At 36.4% G+C, this 23,004-nt stretch overlaps 1 protein-coding gene across 3 annotated transcripts in view; it reads left to right on the top strand.

The window, feature by feature from the left end:
- Window positions 1–23,004, top strand: part of LOC149190779 (uncharacterized) — a 325,562-nt gene that overhangs the window by 32,264 nt on the left and 270,294 nt on the right. For all 3 annotated transcript variants that reach the window (XM_089413441.1, XM_089413442.1, XM_089413440.1), the window contains 2 exons: window positions 5,660–5,721; window positions 21,531–21,585. In XM_089413441.1, coding sequence (XP_089269567.1) covers window positions 5,660–5,721; window positions 21,531–21,585 — 117 coding nt within the window. The remainder of the gene's footprint in view (window positions 1–5,659; window positions 5,722–21,530; window positions 21,586–23,004) is intronic.

Below are 23,004 nucleotides of genomic sequence, written 5' to 3' on the forward strand. Positions count from 1 at the left end.
TCAGAGTTGGGAGACCAGTTACTTACTTCTCAGTAACTGAGTTGCAGTGCAACAATTAGCAGTGGTAGTGCTATGGGCAACACGATGCAGCATGATGAGAGGAGATGCAGTGTAGATGCAACAGTGGCAGTGGCAGGGCTATGGGCAGCAGCACGGATGTAGAGGGAGCTGTCGTACAGATGCAGTGTAGCATAAAAACTATCGCTGAAGAATGAAAACTGATAACTTGTAGACTTGAATGTAAAAATACACACAGGTATTTAATAATAATAATAATTTGTTAATGTATAAAATTGTATAAGATGATGAATGTTTACAATGAGGCCTTGCTTTTATACCTTAGCAGGTGACCTTTCGTGAATGGGCATGTCTTTTAGTCATGCCTTTTCACCTAACTTAATGACTATTTAACCTAATTAATATTTAATTATTTAATATTTATATTTATTTTATTTATTTAATTGTTATGAATTATATTCATAACATAGCCCCTTCCTTCAGAAGCTTTGTCCTCAACGCTATTTTGCTGGCAATTCTCTTTGCGGTGGTTGTCATCTCGACATATGGGAGGCGGAAGGTCTCTGGTGGCTCAGCGTCTATAATTTGCTAATAACTCTATTTTTGAGTCTAAAGTTGTCTTCTTTTGTTCCCATCTCTCTCTTTTTTTTCTTTTATTTATATATATATATATATATATATATATATATATATTTTAAACTCTAAAATCTTTCCATTTTATTTTAATAATTTTTTTTTAATATAATTTTTTTATAGCTTTTATTATTATCATTATTATTATTAATTAATTAAAAGATATTATTTTAATTAATTAATGTTACGTACATATATGTAATTTTTAATTATATAGTTTTAGTTCTATATAATTTAATTAAATATATGTATATGTTATATACCTAGGCGTATTTTATAACTTAATTAATTAACTCGATGGACAGTCACGTCCCCTCTCCTCGTCGAAAGGTCACGTTGCTGACTGAACCGGTCACGTACCTGTTTGACGGTCGACCTTTAGTGCGGATATCACTGCAGAGACCACCACAACGGCAGCCCAGGTCACCGCAGAGGCAAAACGATGCAGACTTCTGCCGGACAAAGTGACGCAAACTTCCGCCGAACAAAATGACGCAGACTGCCGATGTGACAATCGTTGCGTGGTTTAGTGATTTGGCGTATCTACGTTCTGCAACCCTGCAATGGTTGTTGTTTAGTCGCAAGCCGTGACCACACAGACTCTGAGGTTCTGTTTTGATTTGAATTCCATCTAGAGTTGAACATGGAGATGCAAACCTCGCAATATTGAAGCCACCTTCATGGCTCAAACAACCACCCCCATTAATGTCTCACGCAAGACATACATTTGTCTGTAAAAACTGCTCCAAACTCTGAGGTATGACACCCTTATAGTCTAAGGCCATTCCAGGCTGCTGTATCCTTGGTGGGTTGCCCATATTTTTTGTCAAATTGAACTGATCATTGCCAAATTCGGATTTGCACGGCCTCATGAACAGATCAGCTATGGCTGATCCGTTGCCTGCCATGAATAAGGCTTGCCTCAAATACTCTCCTGTCAGCCGAGCTTCTGCTTCAAGTCTGGCGCTCCCCCATTGGGCCATATGACCAAAACCAGGTGTATTAAAAATTGAAGATTGGATATTAGGACAAGCCAACAGGTCTGTTCTTGGCCTGTGTGTCACAGGATCAATTCCCATATGAAGAAGGCGTTTCTTCAATTGGGTGTTCCAGTAATTTTTTATTTCATTGCCAGTCCTCCCAGGCAGATGCCAAGCTATAGTAGACCACTTGTTTCCAAGAACAACATGGAGTTCAATTATAGTCTGCTCTTCCTCAAATGAAAACTATCCACGTTTTATATTAGGTCTTAAATAGTTGGTCCATCTCAGCCTGCAACTTTTTCCACATCTCAAGAGCCCTTCCATCCTTAGCTTGAAGTATGGATCTTCCTCATATATTTTGGACTTAACAATTCCTGCTAGCATTGGATTCTCCAAATTCAGGGAACGATTTTGCTCCCCTAAAACTATTGAATCCTTTTGAACTTTGCCACTCGTATTTATGGGCAGTGACCCCCATAATGCTCGTGTTCTAGCCAAGTCATCTCCAGTTTGAGAGGATACCAACCATTTAAGTAGTTCAATTATTTCATTGTCTGAATCCTTCAATTCAGTACTTTGTTCCATTTGAGACCTTACAACATTCTCATCATTTTGATCATGGTTTTCTTCGTCCTCTTTCCCATAATCCACTTCTTCCTCTTCATCATCATCAATGTCTTCTTCATTATTATGACATTGTTCATCTTCTTGTTTCTCAAGATAGTCTTCTTCCACATTATCTTCATTTGTTGCAAATTCCAAATTAACTTCAGCAGTCTCCACAGTGGGGAGTTCTGAATCAAAACATTTTCAGTGATTCCTGCTTTAAGTTGACTTCTGGTATCTACATAAACTTCTTCTGCTTCACCTTGTTTTGTTTCTTCACTGTCGCTATTCTCTTCCTTATTATCAATTTCCTTTTGACATGCTTTAACTTCTGCAAATGATTTTTCTAAATGCCGAAATGCTTCTTGAATTTTACTACTCTGCTCAACACATTCAAGACGTGAACGTAATGGCACATTGTGCGGCGAACAACGTTTAAAGACTCGCATCATTATATCGTGTGCCATGGTTCTCATACCACTGTAGCATAAAAACTATGGCTGAAGAATGAAAACGGATAACTTGTAGACTTGAATGTAAAAATACACAGGTATTTAATAATAATAATTTATTAATATATAAAATTGTATAAGATGTTGAATGTTTACAATGAGGCCCTGCTTTTATACCTTAGTAGGTGACCTTTCATGAATGGGCATGTCTTTTAGACATGCCTTTTCACCTAACTTAATGACTATTTAACCTAATTAATATTTAATTATTTAATATTTATATTTATTTTATTTATTTAATTGTTATGAATTATATTCATAACATTCAGCAATGGTAGTGGCAGAGCTATGGGTAGCAGTACAGGATGCAACAGTGCAGAGGATGTTGGGCAATAGGCCTAGCATCAGCACAGGGACCGATGCCGGATGATCAGGGTAATACTCAGTGAGGAGTATTGCTAGAGCACAGTCTTCGTTAAGAGGGAGTGTTGATTTGGGGTAGCATCGGATGTGCTCTAGCCACGAAATTTGGTGGAGAGGTTAGGGCAAATGAGATCTCCAATACTCAAAAAGGGTTTGGGTAGATTGTAAACAGTTTAAGAGATATTAAAATAATTAATATTTTTAATGGAGCCCCTAAGTCTAAACTTAGGGAAATTAAAATATTAATGTGAATTAATATCAAACTGTGTTAGAATGGTCCAAAAGACATGGATCAAGCCAAATCTAATATTAGCTGTCGAGTAGGGACTTAATCTCGGTCGTTGATTTGTCAACGAAAAATGTATAAGAGGAGGCTTGAGGGTCACTTGGAGAACACACCAGAGTGATCAGTCTTTCTATTCTCTAGAGCGGGGTTTGCTAAGAGAGATAGAATCAGTGATCGGGAGAGCAGCTGAGGGGCATTGAGTACAGAGAAACAGAGAAGGCAGAGATTGTGTCGTGAGAGCAGTGCAATAGCCAAGGAGAGGGACACAGAGCCAACAAGAGCTCACGTAGGGCCACATAGAGGCAACCAAGTGCTGCGCAGAGCACTAGAGAGGCCAACGTGTCTGACGTAGAGGCCCAGAAAGCTGACGCAGGGCCTCTTGGGGCTGACGCATGCCTAGAAAGGCTGACGCAGGGCCAACGTGAGACAGAGAGGGGCTAACACAATCCAGATTGGGCAGATGCTGGGGTTTCAGCCAGGAGATTTCTCTCAAACTGTGAGGTATAACTGCTAAGGAAATTCTCTGTTGGGTAGGCCAGTTTCAACACCCAGATTGTACTCTGATATTGCTTAATAAGAAAACCCTCAGATAGCTGCACCGGTTTTCCCGCACTGGGTTTTTTCGGGGACATTAGTCCAAAAATAACGGTGTCATTTGTGTGCTTGTTTTTGTTTCCTTCAGTGGATGATCTGTAACGTGTTGAGCATGCACTTGTATTTATTTTTAGTATTTACATGGTAAATAACTTGTTAAGTAACAAAACAAGTAGGTAAGAATAAATTAGTAAAGTGCATGGAGGGTTTCTAACGTGTTAGACTTAGAAATTCCAACACCTGTTGCCTGGAAACTCATGGCAGATGCTTGGGAAGTTGTACTGTATCTGCTGTACCATTTCTCCCTTGGAATTCATGCCATATGTTGTACAATTTCACCTTTGAAATTTGTGCCCTTGCTGCTGTACTTTTCTCCCTTGGAATTCATGCCTCTACTCCATTCTCCTCTTCAGATCAGTTCCTCTTGCTCTCCCTCCTTTCACCAAAAATCATTAAGCAAAAATGAAATTGGTGTATCTTCCCCTTTCTTGACCTTTTGTCTTCTCATAAGGAAACCCTAAGATTCAATGGCTGAGATTTGATCTTAGCCATTGAGATCAAGGGTGGAGATATAATCTCTCATTGACCCACTTAAGTCACTTAGACTTTAATACTCATAAAGTCACTTTATTCCCTCATCACCTTTTCATTAGTTAGACCAAAGGATCACTTATGACTTTAATGCTCATAAAGTCATTTTAACTTCTCATAAAGTTAAATCAAGGGGTCATGTTCGACATTTTTTCCTAGGCAAGACACCATGCCTTAGGAAACACTTGTCCTTGGTACACTTTTTCTAACATGAAAAAATCGAGAAAAATTGGGAAAGCATCTGTAAGAATTGGAAAACATTAGCAACATCTAAATATACCAAAAGAAGAAGAAGAAGAAGAAGAAGAAGAAGTGACTTGAGGCCATTTTTTGGATTGAATTGTGATTTTTTCGTTATTATGATTTTTTCAGACTTAAAAATCAGCAATTTTTTTGGCTGATAAAATCAGTGCCAAGAAAAATTGCAATGTGGTAATGTTATCAAGATGTTTACAACACTGGACCATCATAGGTCTAATATGCCATATCAATAATCATCATATGACCTACAAGGTTTTAGACTTGCATCTCTCTAGTCTTACATTGGTGTTGTCATGAAAAATACTAGTGTACCTCCCTAGGAGGTGATAGTACCCCTGGAAAATTCTTGTGTACTTGGGTTGTCTTGCTCTAATGATGTGTGACTATTAGTAAATTGGGTATAGTTTGTTGATCACACATTAATTAGTGATGCCATACCGATTTTAAGCTGTGATCTTTATTGCTTACACTCTAAGGAGGTAAGTGATTTCGATAAAGAAGCTAACAAAGCTAATGGAGCTTCTAATTAGGGAACTTGTTGCATATAGTTGTGTATTTAATTAATAATATTTGACGTTTTGGAGATTGTCCTGTTTGTTGTATGAAAATTGATATAACTTGGTCCTTTTCAGCATTTTTTTGATCCAAAAGAAAAATCATATTTGGATGGTTTAAGCAGAAGATATCCAGTCTTCTGTCATCTAGTTTGTAAACACCATTTCTCAATTATCAAGTTTGATGTATGTTTTTTTTGTTTTTCAAATTTTTAACAGCGTATAGTTATACTAAAAATTTTCTCTTACATATTTCAGATATTAAAGGCTTTCCTCGTTTGGATTGACACAAATTTAGGTCGTTGGGGACCTCTTGTCCTGTAAGTACTGTCACATTGTTGGATTTGTTTTATAGGGCTATTGTGGGGAAATCTTTCTGATGTTTTAAATTCTAGTCTTGTTTCAGTAAATCTATTTATTTTTGAAATGTTAATCTCTCTCTCCATTATGTATATGTGGCATCTAGTAGATTTAATCTAGGTCTTAACCTTGTAAGTTTTTATACATTATAACAGATGTGCTACTTTTAAGACCAATTTCTTATCACGTCATCATCCTACAGAATTATATGCTTAACTGGGTCGGCTAATAACTCAAGTTAACAATTTGAATGGTTTTGATGAATCTAGAAAAACTAAGATCCAATTTGTTATTTATTCCATATTTCTATAAAAGAAGTTAAATAATTTTTTTAATGTACAACGAATGACCATAAATAGGTCTATTAATTTGCTTGCTTGTTTTTCTGTGGACTTTAATCCACGTGGCTTCTTTTGTGATTGATTAGAATTGCTGCATTATTGGAGAAGTTCATTATAAATTCTCTAGTAGATTGCTCAATCATTAGAGTCTCCCGCACTCATGGGCACTTGTGTGTGGTTTCCATTCTCTTACTGATCCTATCATCTTCATGTCTACACAAGTTACTTGATCTGTGTTACCTGAACATACTATTTGTTTTGGTAAGAACTCACGAGCACTTGTTTTCCTACTCCATTCTGCATTTCTTGAAAACATTTGTGCCTACCACTTTTATTTTCCTTTTCATTTTGGGAAATAGTTCAAAACTTTCATATGTCCTTGTGTTGTTATTGTTATTCATCAACTTCATAAAAGATTTACTAGCATTAAGAATAAGAGATGTAACTCAGAATTCATGGTGGGCAATGTTTGTAGTTACCATGCTGCAAAATTAAATTTAAAAATATTGTAGCTCTTCCATTCTCAAGAAGGCTCATTGGTGCAAGAAACCTAAATTTGATTTTTACCTTCAACTATCAATAATGCTTGGGTTCTGATTGAGTATTTCGATTCTAGAAAATGGTTGAATATAACCTTCGTTGAACAAATTGATGAAGTGGTTTTTTACATTCCTCCCTTTCCCCGACGTATTGTAAAACACACAAAGCTAGGTCTTGCCCCTTCTATGGGCTGTTTGGTGATTAGCTTGCCTTTGCTTCTTTGCACCTATTTTCATGAGTCTACTTTGTAGCCTTGGCTCAGCAAAGGGTATGGCTTAGTTTCCTTGCTTGAGAGGTTGTCTTTTTAGTTACATTTTCAAGACATGTCATCCAAGATGCAGTTGTTGGACATGATCATCAAACCTTTTGTACTTTATTGATTTGAGATTTCAGGGTCTCACTTGTCATCTAACTATAGGATAGATCGAGAAAGTCTAGAATCTCCTGTTGCCATGTATCATCTATTGCAAATAGATGGTTCCTCAGGGTGATCTAGGCAGAGTTTGGAGTCCATCCTTGCATGTCAATACTATCTTCAGATTTGTCTCGTTCCTCCAAAAGATCCAGATCCTGGGAGATGTAACCTTAAGTAGCTCATTGCTCTTCGGAGGAGATTGCCTGTGTAGCCGCCTAGGGATGAAGTTTTTGTTGGTTCTCTGAGGTTTCCTGGCTACTTCAATCTATTGGCATCTCTATTGGTTGCTTATCCACTTTTAGGTAGTCCTTAGTTGCTCTTGGTCAACCTTTACCTACCAAGTAGAAGTTGAACAAGGTGATTTGGAAGGATATTTTTAGGTAGTACATCTGGGCCCTTGGATCACCCCCCACTCGAGTGCCTCGAACCTTAATTGCAAATTTTTAAGCCCTAGATGACTGCTGTTCTATGTTTCTCTTAATTATTTAATTAAATCAGATTTGAAATTATTTAATTACAGAAATAAATATTTCTGAACATGCAACAATCACACATATAGTTAGAAATGAACAGTGGAGGCATAAACATGAACACTAATAATTACACCTTCAAATCAGCTTTTCATTTAAGTATTCCAAGCTTACAGGGAAACCCCCACATGCTGTCAAACTGACAGCTGTATGATATAGACAAGAATAAGATCTGCCTGCTTCTCGATCTTGGCTCCTCACTTGTGATCTAAATCTGTTCAACTAAACTCACTTGATCTTTGGAGTCTTCTTGGTGTACAATTATGTGCATGTCAATTTCTCTCTTCTTATTCTATTTATGCTTTAAGAGAGAGAACTAATCTCCTCAATCCTAGCAACTAATTTCCCAAATTTTAGCAACTAATATCCTTAATCTTAGCAATTTCGGCAACTAATCTCCTTAATCCTAACAATTTTAGCAACTAATCTCCTTAATTCTAGCAATTGGTACCAGAGCGTATATGAACTTTGTTCGTTACATTGATCCAAAGAATAGCTTCAAAGACAAATGATTTAGCTCCAAATGTCAAAATGCATTCGTAGATTCCAAATTCTCCACAAGAAAAGAAATCGAATTACTAAAGAAGGTTGAAATTCCAAGTGATGTGATGATGTTTTGTTACAAATAATCTCTCCTTTATTTACATGAGGAGTCATAGGGTCTATTTTAGCCTAATGCCCCTAAAAATCATAAAATAATGTGCTACTAACAAGCTAGGTCACAAGCCGACCTAGTAGCTAATGAATAAACATAACTCTAGCCTACAAGTGTGAGCCGTAAGAGAGAGAAATGATGAAGTCATGAATGCCTGAGCCCTTCTAGGGCTAGAGTTGAGGGTTCTTGGTGCCAAGATGTGAGTAGAAGCCTTGTAAAATCACTTCGTAAGGGTTGGCCCTTAGGTCTTTGTCAATGCTCCTCTGTGGACGCCAATTTCCATTTTAGGGCACAAAACTGGTCTCATGGGTCTTCAGGTGGTCAAAATGCCTGTCTCAGCGCTAACGTTGGGGGCTTTCAAGGTAGTGCTAGCCCTCCCATGTCTCAAGGTGTGAGATCATCCTCCTCTGGGCCTTGGATCAACTGCCAACCCCTCTTGAAGTGCTAAGTTGGTTGGGGGTGTGTTGGGTCCAGGTGCATCGTCCCATAAAAGTCATCAATTTATGGCAAATAGTTGGAATGCTATGGGTGTTGGAGGTGCCCATGGATATGTAGGATGCTTTGCTACTGCTTGGAGTCCCATGGTTCGCAATGCTCCACCTATGGGTGTTAGTATGCTCCTCTAAAAGACTTGGGCCTGTTGACCACTACTGGTCAACTTCCCATGCGGTACACCCTCTTTTCTTGGCAGAAAGAGATAGCACCTGAACGACGTGTCCGTGCCAGCCTACAGTCATCAGCAGCTTGATCATTTCAATTGTAAACCCAGTCTGCATGTATGAATTGTAAATAATCTAAGCAGATCAGAGTCATGTATGTAAAATTGCCTAGGTGGACCTAACTTTCTATGATAATCTATGTCCCGGAAGGTTTTTCGTCTCACCGATTCATGGATCGGCAGAGTTTTCCTTCAAACCTGACCCCAAAGCCGGAATGGATTTTGTCATTAGAACTTTAGGAGAATCCTAGTGTGTTAATCTGCTAGATTATAGTTGTGTCGCAGAACTGGGTGATTTATGAGGGTTTGTATTAGGTGGGTTTGTCCCCTTGAGATGTAAATTGTAAAAAGTCATCATGAAATGTGTCTTGAGGGTTGAAAATGTTTTAAATCCCCTCGTGAGTCCTAAGTCCTAGGTCCTAGGTGATGTTTCCAAAGGCTTAGTTCGATGATCCATTTAAAAAATGAAATAAAATAATAAAATAAATAAAAATTAAGAAATTTAAAAAAATTTAAAAATATTTTTTTAAAAAAAAATTTAAAAATTTAAAAAATAAAATAAATAATAAAAGAAAAATTTAAAAATTTAATAAAAAATAATAAAAAATTAAAACTATAAAAATTTAAAAAAATGAAATAAATAATAAATAATAAATTTTTTTAAAAATTTAAAAAATAAAATAAAATAATAAATAATAAAAAATTTAAAAATTTAATAAAAAATAATAAAAAATTTAAAAATTTTAAAAATGAAATAAATAAAAAATAATAATAAATTTAAAAATTTAATAAAAAATAATAAAAAATTTAAAAATTTAAAAATGAAATAAATAAAAAATAATAAAAAATTTAAAATTTAAAAATTTAAAAAATAATAATATTTTAAGTGAATAAATCGACGGATGAGATCAAGAGATGTCTTGATCCTCATCAACGGTCGAGATCATTTCTACATGGATCATTCGAACTAGCCGTTGGGATCATTTCCTTTATATAGAGTCTTAGGTGGTCATTTCAGATTCATGGGATCTGGGAGTCTAAGATTGAAGAAGCTCTCTTGTAAATCTGTTTCTGGTTAATAAAGGAAGACTTTGGGGTCCATATCTTGCTGGTGTTACTCTCTTGGAATGCTGTGAGATCATTTCATTTTCTGCATATGTTATTTTCAGCCATTAATAATAGCTTTTTGTAGAGTATTGTGAGCACAGGTATCTTGTTCACTTGCTGGGGTTTGAGTGCTGTTAGGGTTTCTGAAGTAATGGCAGGTATCTCCATTACTCCCTGAGATCTAGCAGCATTTTTTGCCCTCTTTGTTGACGGTTGTTTTGAGCTGTGCAGACAATATTTTCTGAAGGAATTTTGTGGGCGTTCGGGGAAGTTCTCGGCTGAACCAGCCAACTCCCGCAAGCATTTTTTGTTGAGCCCAGTTGGATTTGATCCTGGGTCTATCATTCGGTTTTATTTTTCTGATCTGCATGAGAGATTTTCTGAAGTTTTTTCACAGTGACAATCTGAAATTTCTTTTCTTTAAAATAATTTCTGTGCTTACTGCTGAAATCTGGCTGTTAAGGGGCCAAATCTGTACATTAAATTAGTTGATCTAGGGTTTCCAAAATTTTGCTTATATACAGATTTCAGATTAAGGTTTTGTTTTCTTTGTGTTTACAGGTATAGAGTTTTGTTTCCTTAAAATCGCAGGCTCCTCATCAAAACTGCCAAGCTTTGGACGAGTTCTGAGATCTAAATTTTCAAGTCGAGATGCGAAATTGATATCTGGTTAATGGTTATGATTCATTTTTTTTGAAAATTCTCAATTGCTGGATATCGTTTTGGTCATTTTAAGAGCATTGTGATTTAGCTGATGACAAATGATTGCTGTTCACGGTTTATTTCTCTATATCATCCAACAAGTGATCATCTTAACCATCAATCTCTTAAGGCACTGGTCTGCTCAATTAATCAAATCCATCGCGTCCTTTTTATAGCGTATCTCGTGTCTCCCAACCAACTGGTCGACAGTTGGTCTCATCATCTCACAGGGACTACCCCCCTTAGCCGCGGGAGACAGGCTTAAACGGAGGGATCGGGGATCAGAGTGACAACCCCCGGTCTGAGCGTTGTCGTGTCAATCCGCGCGACAACAGGGCCTCAATTAAGTTGGTCGAGTTCTGACTGTGAAACCACATCACAATTACACACGTGACACAATATCCAGTGCCAACAACTACATCATTAGGTACATTTAATCATTCTTGCATATAAGTGAACCAAGCTTGAAAGTAATGGGCAATTTGACACTTCAAATACAACTTCCCTTCCAAAATCAAGGCTTTGAACCTGCAGTGGTGTTACCTCCCAGGTAGGAGTGGCTAATAGACCACCCTATTAGATGTTTCCAGCCCCAAAGGGGAAATTACATGTCCTTGGTCCACCCTTCAATTGATAGGTGTCATGTGAATAACGATGGAACGAAGGGGAGAAGACTTCATGGCCAAGTGCCATGGTCAAAGGGACCAACTATGATGGGCTTCTCATCCTGAGTATATAGATGTGGGGAGGGAGCAATTCTGGATGCATGAGTTACCAACTTAACCTTTGTTTTTCCACCCCGTTTGTGCGCCTTTTTTTTTTCTTGATTTTTCTTTGTATTACTTCTTGTAGCTCAAAGGGTTAGAGCTTGTTTTGTATGATGTATAACCATTATTACCCTTTAATGATGAGACAACTCATTCTCGACCAGGGGTTGGGACATGCATGGGTTCCTTCTCATAATATGAAGAGCAACATGTGCTAAGGAACTAGGTGATGGCCATAATGTGTGAGGTAGAACTAATGCTAGGATTTTGCTCATGTGCTAATGTGTATGTCTCGACCATCTTTTGCATTTTGATCTTCTTTTGTTTTTGCTTGTGGTCATCAAATTCTCTTTCTTGTTCTCTTAGTTGCATCAACCTCCCAGGGCCAAATTTTGAGCCCTACTTGGTTATGGGGATATATGTTTCCAGATCCCAAAGAATTAATGATCAGTTGAACCCGAAGAGGGGAGGTGGAATACAGGGCTTGTAATGTAAGTTGGAAAGTGGTAAGTATGGAATAGGGAGAGATTGGACTACACTATTTTAATCAGGGTTTCCCAAGTAGTGCCCCTCATATACCCTTTTGGCCATTAGGGGAGGTCCCACTAAATTAGGATAAAAGATAAACCGCCCATTTAAGGTGAGGGAACAAGATCATAGTCAAAACCCCTCTTTCTTCCAGGTTACCCCATAATGCATGTTAAATACCCAAATACAAACAAGCATAAACACCCGATTGCAAAATGAATAAAGTACCTTTTGATTGGAAGCCCACCTTCTAACATGTGCTCTTGCCAAATGGGCGAGGAAACATATGATTGATGTGTTGAAAATGTAGCTAGTTTCGGTCTTCACAATTGTTGTACTCATTTCAATATGTATCCTATGTAACAAACAAGAAAAGAAAAGAAAAGTCATTATTATCAAAGCATGGGTTTCATTCTCTTTATTGATGGTCTTCTAGGTAAAAGCATGTTCTTCGTGCTTCTAGGGTTTGTTAGGTCTTAGGATTTATTGTCACGAGTCAAAGTAGTCAACATCATGTTTATAAGATCCTTCCAGGCAAAATATATTTGTAAAAAGAACTATTTTTGAGTCTAGAAATTCTTGGAAGCTCCAAAAGTACAAGTCGGCCTAAAGGAGGGAATTCGACCCCTTGGGAAGGCTATATAAAGAAGCAACTCGACCACATTTAGCATACACTCGCTCTATAAGTTTGATATCACAAGAAGTTCGATCTGTAGCTGGGAAGAGCAAAAAGGAGAGTGAAGGCCAAAGAAGAGAAGGAAGGACAAAATTTTCTTGTTTTTGGGCTCTATCTATCTCTCATGTGCGAAATTATAGGTTTTCTGGGCTGTAGAAAGAGGCTGAAGATGCAAGATTGAATTGCAGAAGGACGAAGTGCAGAATCTTGTAGTTGGAAGGAAGAAAAACCTTGCCTTGATCTCGTTGACCTTCAGAGAGTTATCTTTCTCTAAGCATGTCTCAGGAGGAGGTTGCATTAGGGTTTCCAAAGAAGTTGCAAAGCCGAAATTGCATGGCCGAAGTTACAGGTCGAGTAGCAGTATTGAAACTGGCAAGTCGAAGTTGCAGCGTGTAGCTGTTTGGTGCAGAAACAAGGAAGGACTTGACGAAGGGCTGACTTAGTACTTAGGAGAAGGACTTGGTATAGGGTTTGGGTCTTTGTATCTCATTTAAAGCAAATTCTAAGAAGAGAAGAGTTTTCCGGGTTTTTCCCTTGGAGGGGTTTTGCCTTGGCTGAGAGGCTAATATCTGTGTCCTCTACTGTTGCTATTAATGTTCTCGATATTGTTTGATGAAAAGATCTAACTAAAGAACATAAAGAAGATAAATAAGATTCTCAAGCAAACATCAAGGTTAAGGAAAATAAGATTAATAAGTTGCCACTTCGCATTTTCCAACATGATGAAAGCAACGGAGATATAAGTGGAAAATCGTCATCGACTAGTAGTGGTTGTCAAGGGCTGTTGGTTGGCCAGTTGGAAGGCATGATGGGAGAAAAATTTCTCCTATGGGGTCACCCACTTTTGGTGGGAACAATGCCCATTGCTTCAGACATGGGGTGAAGGATATATCAGATAGATGTGAAGACTGCTTTCCTCAACGAGGTGATTGAGGAGATGTATATTGATCAGCCTTAGGGCATACTAGAGAGTCTCATGTATGTGGGTTGAAGAAGGCCTTTATGGGCTGAAGCAAGCTCCATGTGCATGGTACGCCAAGATCCATGGATATCTTCTTAGTTTGGGCTTCACCAAGAGTGAGGCAAACTCCAATTTGTATTATGTACTTGTTGAAGGTGAGCTGCTCACCTTGGTACTTTATGTGGATGGTCTCTTCTTGACAGGATCAGAGAAGCTCATAGCGATGTGCAAGGAGGATCTTGCTTCAGAGTTCAAGACGAAGGACATTGGCTTGATGCACTACTTTTTTGTATTGGAGCTGTGGTAGCAATCAAGTGAGTTTTTTCCTTGTACAGTGCAAGTATGCAACTGAGATCATGAGGAGGATCAAGATGGAGGATTGCAAGCCTATGTCTACACCTATGATCACTAACTTGAAGAGGCTAAGTGATTTTGAAGGCAAGTTGGTGGATCACACACTGTTCAAGTAGTTGATAGGGTCCTTGATGTATTTGGTCAACACTAGGCTGGATATATGTTTTGCTGTGAACACACTCTGCTAGTTCATGGTGGAGCTGAGACAGGTTCATTGGGTTGCGACGAAGCATGTGTTAAGGTACTTGTGAGGTACGGTAGACTTTGGATTGAAATATGTCAGAGTTGGAGGAGTGAAGTTGTAGGGATACACAAATTTTGATTGTGTAGGGAGTGCTATGGATAGAAATCCCACTTCTAGATGTTGCTTCAGCTTGGGATCATCCATGATCTCATGGTACAATAGGAAGCAGTAGGCAATCACACTTAGTTTAGTAGAGGCAGAGTACATGACAATGAGTATGGCAACCTGTGAGGCAATGTGGCTTTGCAAGATGCTTGCATGACTATTTGCTTAGGAGATTGGGGACAATAGTGATTCATTGTGATAACCAAAGTTGCATTAAGCTCTCTGAGAATCTCGTGTTTCATGATCGGTCCAAGCACATCGAGATCAAATATCACTTCATTAGAGATAGGGTCCATAGAGGTGCTATGAGATTACAATACATTTCCACAGAGAGTAGGTGGCAAATATTTTCACTAAGTGTTATGAATATAATAATATATAAATAAAAATAATAATAACAATCATAATAATGATTAATTAGTGATTAGTATAGAAGAGGCATGTCTCTAAGGACATGACCATTCATGAAGGGGCACCTGCCTAGGTATATAAGCGGGCCCTCATTTGTAACAATCTCATCATATTAATTCTTTTATTCATTATTCAATACACGTATATTTCTATCCTCAATGGATGTGTTCGTCTTCCAAGTGTTCTGAATATTATTGTGAAGTACGAATCTTGTTCCTTACATTGGGGTATCAGAGCTTTGTTCGTTACATTAGCATCACAACTTTTCGATCCTCTAGCCTCTCAATTGTTGTACAGAGCCAGTCTGATTCAACCTTTGGCCATCAACTCTTCGTCAACTTCGTTGTCATTCGATTGAGGCTTTTAGCTACAAGTTGTTAGGAGGTTTTCCATTTTTCCATATGGCCTTTGGTATTAAAAAAAAGGAAAAAATATATATTTAAAAAAATTACACACACACACACACACATATATATATATATATATATATATATATATATATGAAATTAAAAATAAATAAAAAAAGTTAAAAAAAGAATATATAATATTAGAGAGAAAAAAAGAAAAAAATTGAAAAAATAAGAAAAAGAAAAAGAGAGAAAATATCAAAACCAAAAAAAAGTTAGAAAAGAAACACAGCTGCACCGGCGCTAGCGCAACCGACAGGTTGCTACAGTCGTCGACCAGCCGCCACATCCGGTAGCCTAACTTCTCATTGCACTGTTCTAGCGGCTGCTATCTGCGATCTTCCCTGCCGTCACCGTCATCGTTATAATTGCCTACTTTGCCTCTGCGGGTCACTATAGAAGCCGCTAGCCACGTTCCACTACCTCTGCTCCTTGCTGACTGAATCTCAACGAATTCAATTTTTCCTAATTGGAACATGGATAGACGGACTGTATGGGAACCAACGAAAGCAACAAAATGATTTAGAATGATTTTTCAATGATCATCATCTACTTCTTAGTCACTACCATCATTATTATTCTGAGAAGTGAAGTCTTGGTCGCTACCATCATTTTTATTGTGAGAAGAGAAGACTCCAGTGGAAGGTTATGACCTTACAAATAAACCGGCCAGTCATCTATTATTATCTATTTATATGAAGACAAGCTAATCAATAAAATAATATATTTAACCAAAATTGAAGAGGCGCAGACAAAGAAATTAACAAAAGTAATTATAAGTTAAAGGGGAAGTGTTAACTTTAAGAATGAAAGGGGACTCTTAAGAGAATTAATAGTGTTTATGAATATATATAAAAAGTAAAAAAGTTTTTTCTTAATTACTGGGACATTACTTTTAATAGAGTACAAGCTAAATAAATTAAAAAGGGTTGAGCTTTACGACATCATTAAGCTTTATTTTTGAAGTTAGTAGAGTAAAACTATTAAAAAAGAAAAGAAAACAAAAAGAAGTGTTTTAGCTAAAGTTAAAGATCCTTTAAGTTTTATAGAAAGATTATTTAATTGGAAAAGAAAAAAGAAGTTGAAGCAAGAAGAACTAAGGGAAAATTGCAATTCAAATTATAAAAGGTGCAATTAAAAACTTCTTATACAAGTAAAGAGGGGCATTATAAAATCAATACCCTATATAATAAAGTATTAAAAGTAAAACATTACAATGTTTCGATCAAACACAAAATGCAGTCAATCATTCAAGAGTAAGGAATGGAGTCTAATTAAAAAATAAAGGAAGGATGATTTGTAGAAACTTCATAGAACTATGCTTCAGTGCTATTTAGAATTAAAGGGTCTATTGCAAGAAAAAATGTTACTATTTCTGTCTCGCCCGCTGAAGATAAAAATAATATAAAACCCAAAATCGCAAACCAATTAGTGATTCCTGAATCAAATATAATCGGAAAATTAGATTGTTTTGACAAAAAACAATATGACAACCAATTTACAATTAAACATTGAGGATTATACATTTATATCACAATTCTTAGTTCGATCCCTATGGAGTGATCAAAGTGACATTATTTTGGGTTCACCGTGAATGAAAACTATAGGGTTCTTCATCCTAAATACGAATAATTTTTTTTCAACATTTTCGTACAAGAAGAAAAAAATAGCACTATAGGACATCACATTGAAATCAGATTCAGTAACAATAGAAGACATACATGATATCTCAAAATTAATTTTTCAAGAAAGTAAAAAAAAACGATATAAAATATGTAAAAGGAAGTCGATAAAATCACCATAGAAGTTTCTTGGCTCAAGGACCATAGTTAAAAATTTCTAACGCAAATTAAGAAGCTTTAAGAACGACAAGAAGTCATTGGAAAACAAGGTATAATAGCTTGTCGAGAAGGAAGCATCGAAATCTTCAAATGTAAAAATTGAAGTTGAAGAAAAAGGAACGAATACTGAGTGAATATCACAACTCAAGAAGATGACAAGCCAGTTAAAGTAAAAGCATATTTTGATGTTGTAGTTCAGAGGCTGAAAAATCCAAACGAAGATTCTGTAACCAACTCAACATCATCAGTATTTGAAGTAAATCAAGAAATTTTCACACGCATGAATAAGCTACCTTCAATGTGTATGTCCCAACGTTGCAAACATCGCGATTTTATTGTGAAAAGGTCAGGAGAAAGCGATTTTTTAGCTTGGTTGAGTTTTAGCAATTTTTTGGAGGGCGAAAAAATTGTGATTTTATCTTTTAAAACTTGCAAAAAGATTGTGATTCAATGGGAAAAAATTGCCAGGCCATGTATAATTGGTGATTTAGGTGAATTTTTTTGACCTCTTTTGACTTGTTTTGTTGTAGGTTTCTCAGGGAATTTGCCATAGTGTTCATCTTGTGGAATGGTTGATGTTTCGAATACTCCACTGGATTCATCTTTTGGACCAAAATGTTGAGTAAGAAAGAGGAAGAGATTATCATTTATGATGCATGACACCGGAAGGGGGAAGAAGAAAAAAGGAGAGGGAGAAGGTTGGATATGCAAGAAACTTAGAAACTAAAAGTAACCATGAAAAAGGAAACCCTAAAATAAATAATACAAAGCAAATGTTAAAAGTATAATAGAAATATATTAAGAATAGATAAGGGTGTATTAATACTAATAGTATAGTATTAGAAGTATACGAATATCTATTAATATTAATATATTATTAATTATATTAATTGAGCCAAGAGACTCATTCTACAACCCAATATGAGGGGATGTGTAAGTTTGCCCGTCTGTTTGTTCCCCTTTAAAAATAAAAATAAAAAACAAAAATTATGTTCTAAATAGAAAAATAATGTCGGCTATAATAAAAAAATGAATAGAAATAAAAAAATGTACGAGTAAGATGTTTAAATCTTATACTTTTCAAAAATATTTCAACAAGAGATTTAAATAAACTATTTGAAGATCTATATTAACTAATTTATGTCGATGTCAACTTTCTATATAAAAAAATATTCAATGTGGGTTATTAATAAAATATTTTAATAAGAATTAATATTGACATATACTTAAAAATATATTAATAATAAAAAACCATTTTAATTTGTGTGATAAAGTGTCTCGATGTACATGTGATGTAAAATATTTTAATGTAAATTAAGTATATATTATATATCATTTAAATTTTTTTATGTATATATCATGAAAAAATTAAGTTTTTATGGTTAAAACATTTATTTGGTCTTATATATACTTTTTTTAGCATTCAAAAATACAATTTAAACAATGAAAAATAACACATTGTATTTTGCACTCTAAAGAAGTTTGCACGTGAAAATTTTTGATCCCTCTCGGCTCATGTTAGATTCGTACTTAAGATGGATCTATACTGGTATTAATATAATTATTAATATATGCCAATAATTATATTAGTATTAACATAATTATTAATATAATATTAATAATTATGTTAATATTAATATTAATATAAATAACTAGAGATATAAGTAACAATAGTATAAAATAAGAAATATAAGAAATTAAAAGGAATAGATTAGGGTAAGGTGAACAAAGAGGAGGAACCAAACCAGGTAGAGACCAGGGAGGGGGAAAATAAGAGAAAACAAAAGGAAATATGGGAAGGGAGATAGTCAGAGTCAGACTTGATTGTTGAGTGTTCTTAATTGGTTGAATAGTGGATGCCTGCTTCTACTAATCTCCAAGCCACTGTATGTATTTCTTCATGTTTTCTGAGTTCTTTATCTTTCTTCATGTTTTATATGGTCTTCACAATTTCCAAGGTTTCCTTGATGCATTATTGGTAGTAGTGATTCTCTTGGGTGAGGATCTGAGTGTCCTCCAGGCAGACATGATGCTTTGTTTTGACTTTATGTTCTGCAAGGGCTGAGGTGTGAACTCTTTCATTTCTGATATCAGATCCATGTTCTTTCATCCTGGTTTTAAAAGATCTTCCTGTTTTAAAAGATCGAGGGATGAGGTGTGAACACTTTCATTTTTGAAATTGATCCATGTTCTTGCATCCAGGTTTTATAAGACGTCCTTTCATCCAGGTTTTTAAAAGATCTTCTAGCTTAAATTTTTGTATTATTTTGAATTTTGCTGATGTTTGCTGATTTTTACCGATATTTTCCTGATTTTTACGATTTTTGCATTTCTGGACCCTTGCCGATTTTATTCGAATGCCAGTTTTAGTAACATTGGTATGTTCATCACAGTATAATCAATGGTAATTTACACACCATGTAGTCCTCATCACGTGAAGCACCCTCAGGCATGGTATAAATAGTCCAAATAACCCGAAAAGCTAACATAAACTAGAGGAATAAATGTTTCCATCACAATTAAGAAGTGAAGGGAGATCTCTTCAATCGAATCATGAGAAGAATTGCATATAGAATCGAAGTTTTGTGTTTGAGAGAGTAAAATACTCCATACATAAATAATTTTCCCATCGCAACTCATATGGGCCCCAATTTTTGCTGACTTAAGGAGCCAGGCTCTAATTATAGATGGTAGCTATTAGGGTGGGTTAGAGGGGATAATGTTATATTCCCTGGGAAATGCAATATTAATTTTTCTTGAAAATGCGACTTTCACTGTCTGAGAGGTTTATCCAATACATCTTCAAAGCCTTTAGCTCCCTCTTGACACGAATGGGGTAATCACATCCTAGCCAATTATAGGGGCCAACCTTATTGTTAATATCCTAAACCACTTGTCTGCTGGGTCATTAAATGCAAACAAAACTGGCCCAATGCAAAACATATTCATGACAGGGAGCAAAATTCAGGATGATGTTAAAATTGGCAACTAGGGTCAACTTCCACCTTAGGACAGCTCATATGATGGAGATGATTATTGTATTGGATTCCTCTTTTCGAGAGGTACAATTTTGATATAAGATCATTTCATTCGGACAAGCAGAAATAGAAGTTTGAATTTATTCTTTCTCATCAACAAATTGTCAAAGTCAGCCTCAGTCAAATGTAGGCTCAAGAAGCTCAATGGATGTGTCTCCTCACCCTCAACGAAGTGTATAAATAGAAGTGACCCTTCTCTCATTTGGACATCACTCATCTCATCACATCTTCTTCTCTCTCCTCTCTTGATTGGTTCGTACAACTTGGAGGCTCTCTACTTCGCACGTGTGGAAGAAGGAAGATTTCTGGACTGGTTTTGGAGGCCGAAAATTTCAGGGATTAGGGCATGCGTTGACCAGCGTTGACTTGGAGTATTTGACCAGCGTTGACTTCTGTTTTGTGGGCAGAATTTCAATTTCTGCAGGCCACATTCTTTGGCACAAATTTCAAGGTGATTGGGGACTGTTTGACCAAGTTGACTGCTGCGTTGACTTTCTGGTTTGACCGCAGAATTACAGCAGACTTTGACTGGGTTGATCGAGCTGGTTTTGGGTTGACTTTGACTCCCTTGGCAGGCTGCATTCTTCTGCTGTTGACCAAGCTGCTTGGAGGACGTTTTGGGGCAGCTTTGACCACCATTGACTTTCTGGTTAGGGCTGCATTGACTGCTGATTTGGCAGAACTGTTTTGGGCATGTATTTCTGATATTTGTACTCTCTCTCTCTCTGCTGAACTATTGAAGAATAATAAGAAGATTTGATCAAAGGGTTTCCCCACATTGGGGTTTGTCCCTGGCATCCGCCACATCTTGTGTCCTCTTGTCTTGGCTTGTCTTCTGCATATGTTTTTATGTTCTATTTGCATTTACTATCAATGTGTATAAGTTAATGTGATTGCTATTGAAGATAATTGGAAATTGTCATTGGGCTGATAAGGAACATTTAAGTAAATTGTGCTAAAGCATAGAACATACCATTGTTATCTAAAATTAACAAAAAAACATGGAATACAAAGTCATTGCTACAGTCCAAATTTAAGTCCACAATGGGTAGACATCAATGTTGGAAAAGACAAATAGTCATCTAAAAGATCCTAGGGTCTTAGTGTCTCCATCCCGTGGATCTGCATCCCACCTAACCTGGCTGGATTTTCTCCTCATTTGTGAGATTGATGCACTATCATTACTGCTTGTTATACAATTGAAAATAGATGTTTTTGATCTTTTATCAGCAGAAATCTGATGTGGAAATTTTTGATGTCATATCTATCTAAATCCATGTCAATAGATAAACAAAAGCCTCTCGGTAGTCTCCTCGGGTGAAGAACATTAGACAAGTTTAGGAAAAAACTGAAATTTGGATGATATTATTTGAGAATTTAGATCCTACCCATAATAACTTCTGTTTGATTTGGTTGAGAAAATGTGCAGGGCTCTGGCTTATATCCCTTTGACAGTTCTGGCAGTCCCAGCTTCTATACTAACAGTAAGCATAGAATTAATTCTTGTACTTTTTCCTTGTTTTAAAAAAAATGCAAAAAATATATTCTTTAACAATCAGTTAGACTTGGCTAGTATGCGCACCAGAATGAACATATGCTGGGCTTATAATTTCTAGTTGCTGTATTATTTTTCTCCTTTGTACTTACAAATTTTGCATTTTATGTATTTGATTATTTGCTTTATGTAGGGTGTTCTGTTTAAGTATTTGCAGAAGGATGCATGCCGACTCCAACTTAGCAACAATTATTATTTGTTAGAGAAGATGTTTTTCTATACCTTTGAACGTACAATAAGAGAAGACTGAAAACAGGCACACCTTAATCACAACTTCATTTTGAATAGGCCTGTATAAAATGTTGTAAAAACTCTCAATGCTTAATTAGTATGAACAGTATCCGATCAAGTGTCTGAAATAATCTTAAGACAGTTAAATGGCTAAGATAAGATAATGATAAGGTTTCATCATTCATGTGCAGACAAGACCATTCTTACTTTGCATGGCTGTATAACTCTGCATTTAATGATTTTTTGTGTTATTGTGATATCTTGATTTTGTTTTCAAAGCTATTCTTCATTTTTGTCTTGCTGAGAAAATTAAAGTTATCTACTTTCATAATTTTTTTGATTCAAAGCGGCTGGTGTGGAGCATGGAGTCACATAAAACAGGACCTTTTAGATGAGTTTCATTCCAAATTATATATAGACACTATTCTTATCTGATTTAGCCACTACATTGTAATGTTCCTGTTGCCAAGCACTAGGAACAAAGACTAACTCAGGAGCCTATGTTGATGTTTTTGCGGCATCGGGCAGACATTCTCCCACAGGGTCATGTTGATTTGACTAGTGGGGGAATGATACATTCACTCATGGGGCCAAGCTGGTTTGGCTAGGGGTGAATGGCCTAGGGGCAGTGTTTCTCTCACTGGGCCATGATGATTTGGCTAGGGGAGATTCGCCAGTGATGCTCACATTGTGCTCCAACATGGAGTGATCTATTTTTTATAGAGTGGGTTTGAATTGTTTATTGATGGGGGTTTATCACCCAACAATGGAGTAAACAATTCTAGTCTATTGTTGAGTTGTGATGAAGGCTTCATTAGTGATGGGGTTTCTTGTGATGAGGAGTCACTTTGATGAGTCTTCACTCAACATTAGAGCTCTATATAAATAGGCAGACATTTGAGAGGCAAAGTATCAACATAACAAGCTCATTGAATCTTTTCTAGTGGAGGAGATTTTCGGCCAAGGAGAAATCTGTTGTTGGAAGATCATCTTTATCTTTTCTTCATCATTCTCTCTCTCTTTTGGAAGCCGCACGTATGAGGAGGTTGACCTATTTGACCAATCGAGTTGACTACAGCTTGATCAAGTTTTGACCAACCGCACGTGTTATCCATAC

Source organism: Pinus tabuliformis, chromosome 3_1 (genome assembly GCF_031772625.1).
Source record: "Pinus tabuliformis cultivar Carrire ecotype Pingquan chromosome 3_1, CPIR1, whole genome shotgun sequence".
Lineage (NCBI taxonomy): Eukaryota > Viridiplantae > Streptophyta > Pinopsida > Pinales > Pinaceae > Pinus > Pinus tabuliformis.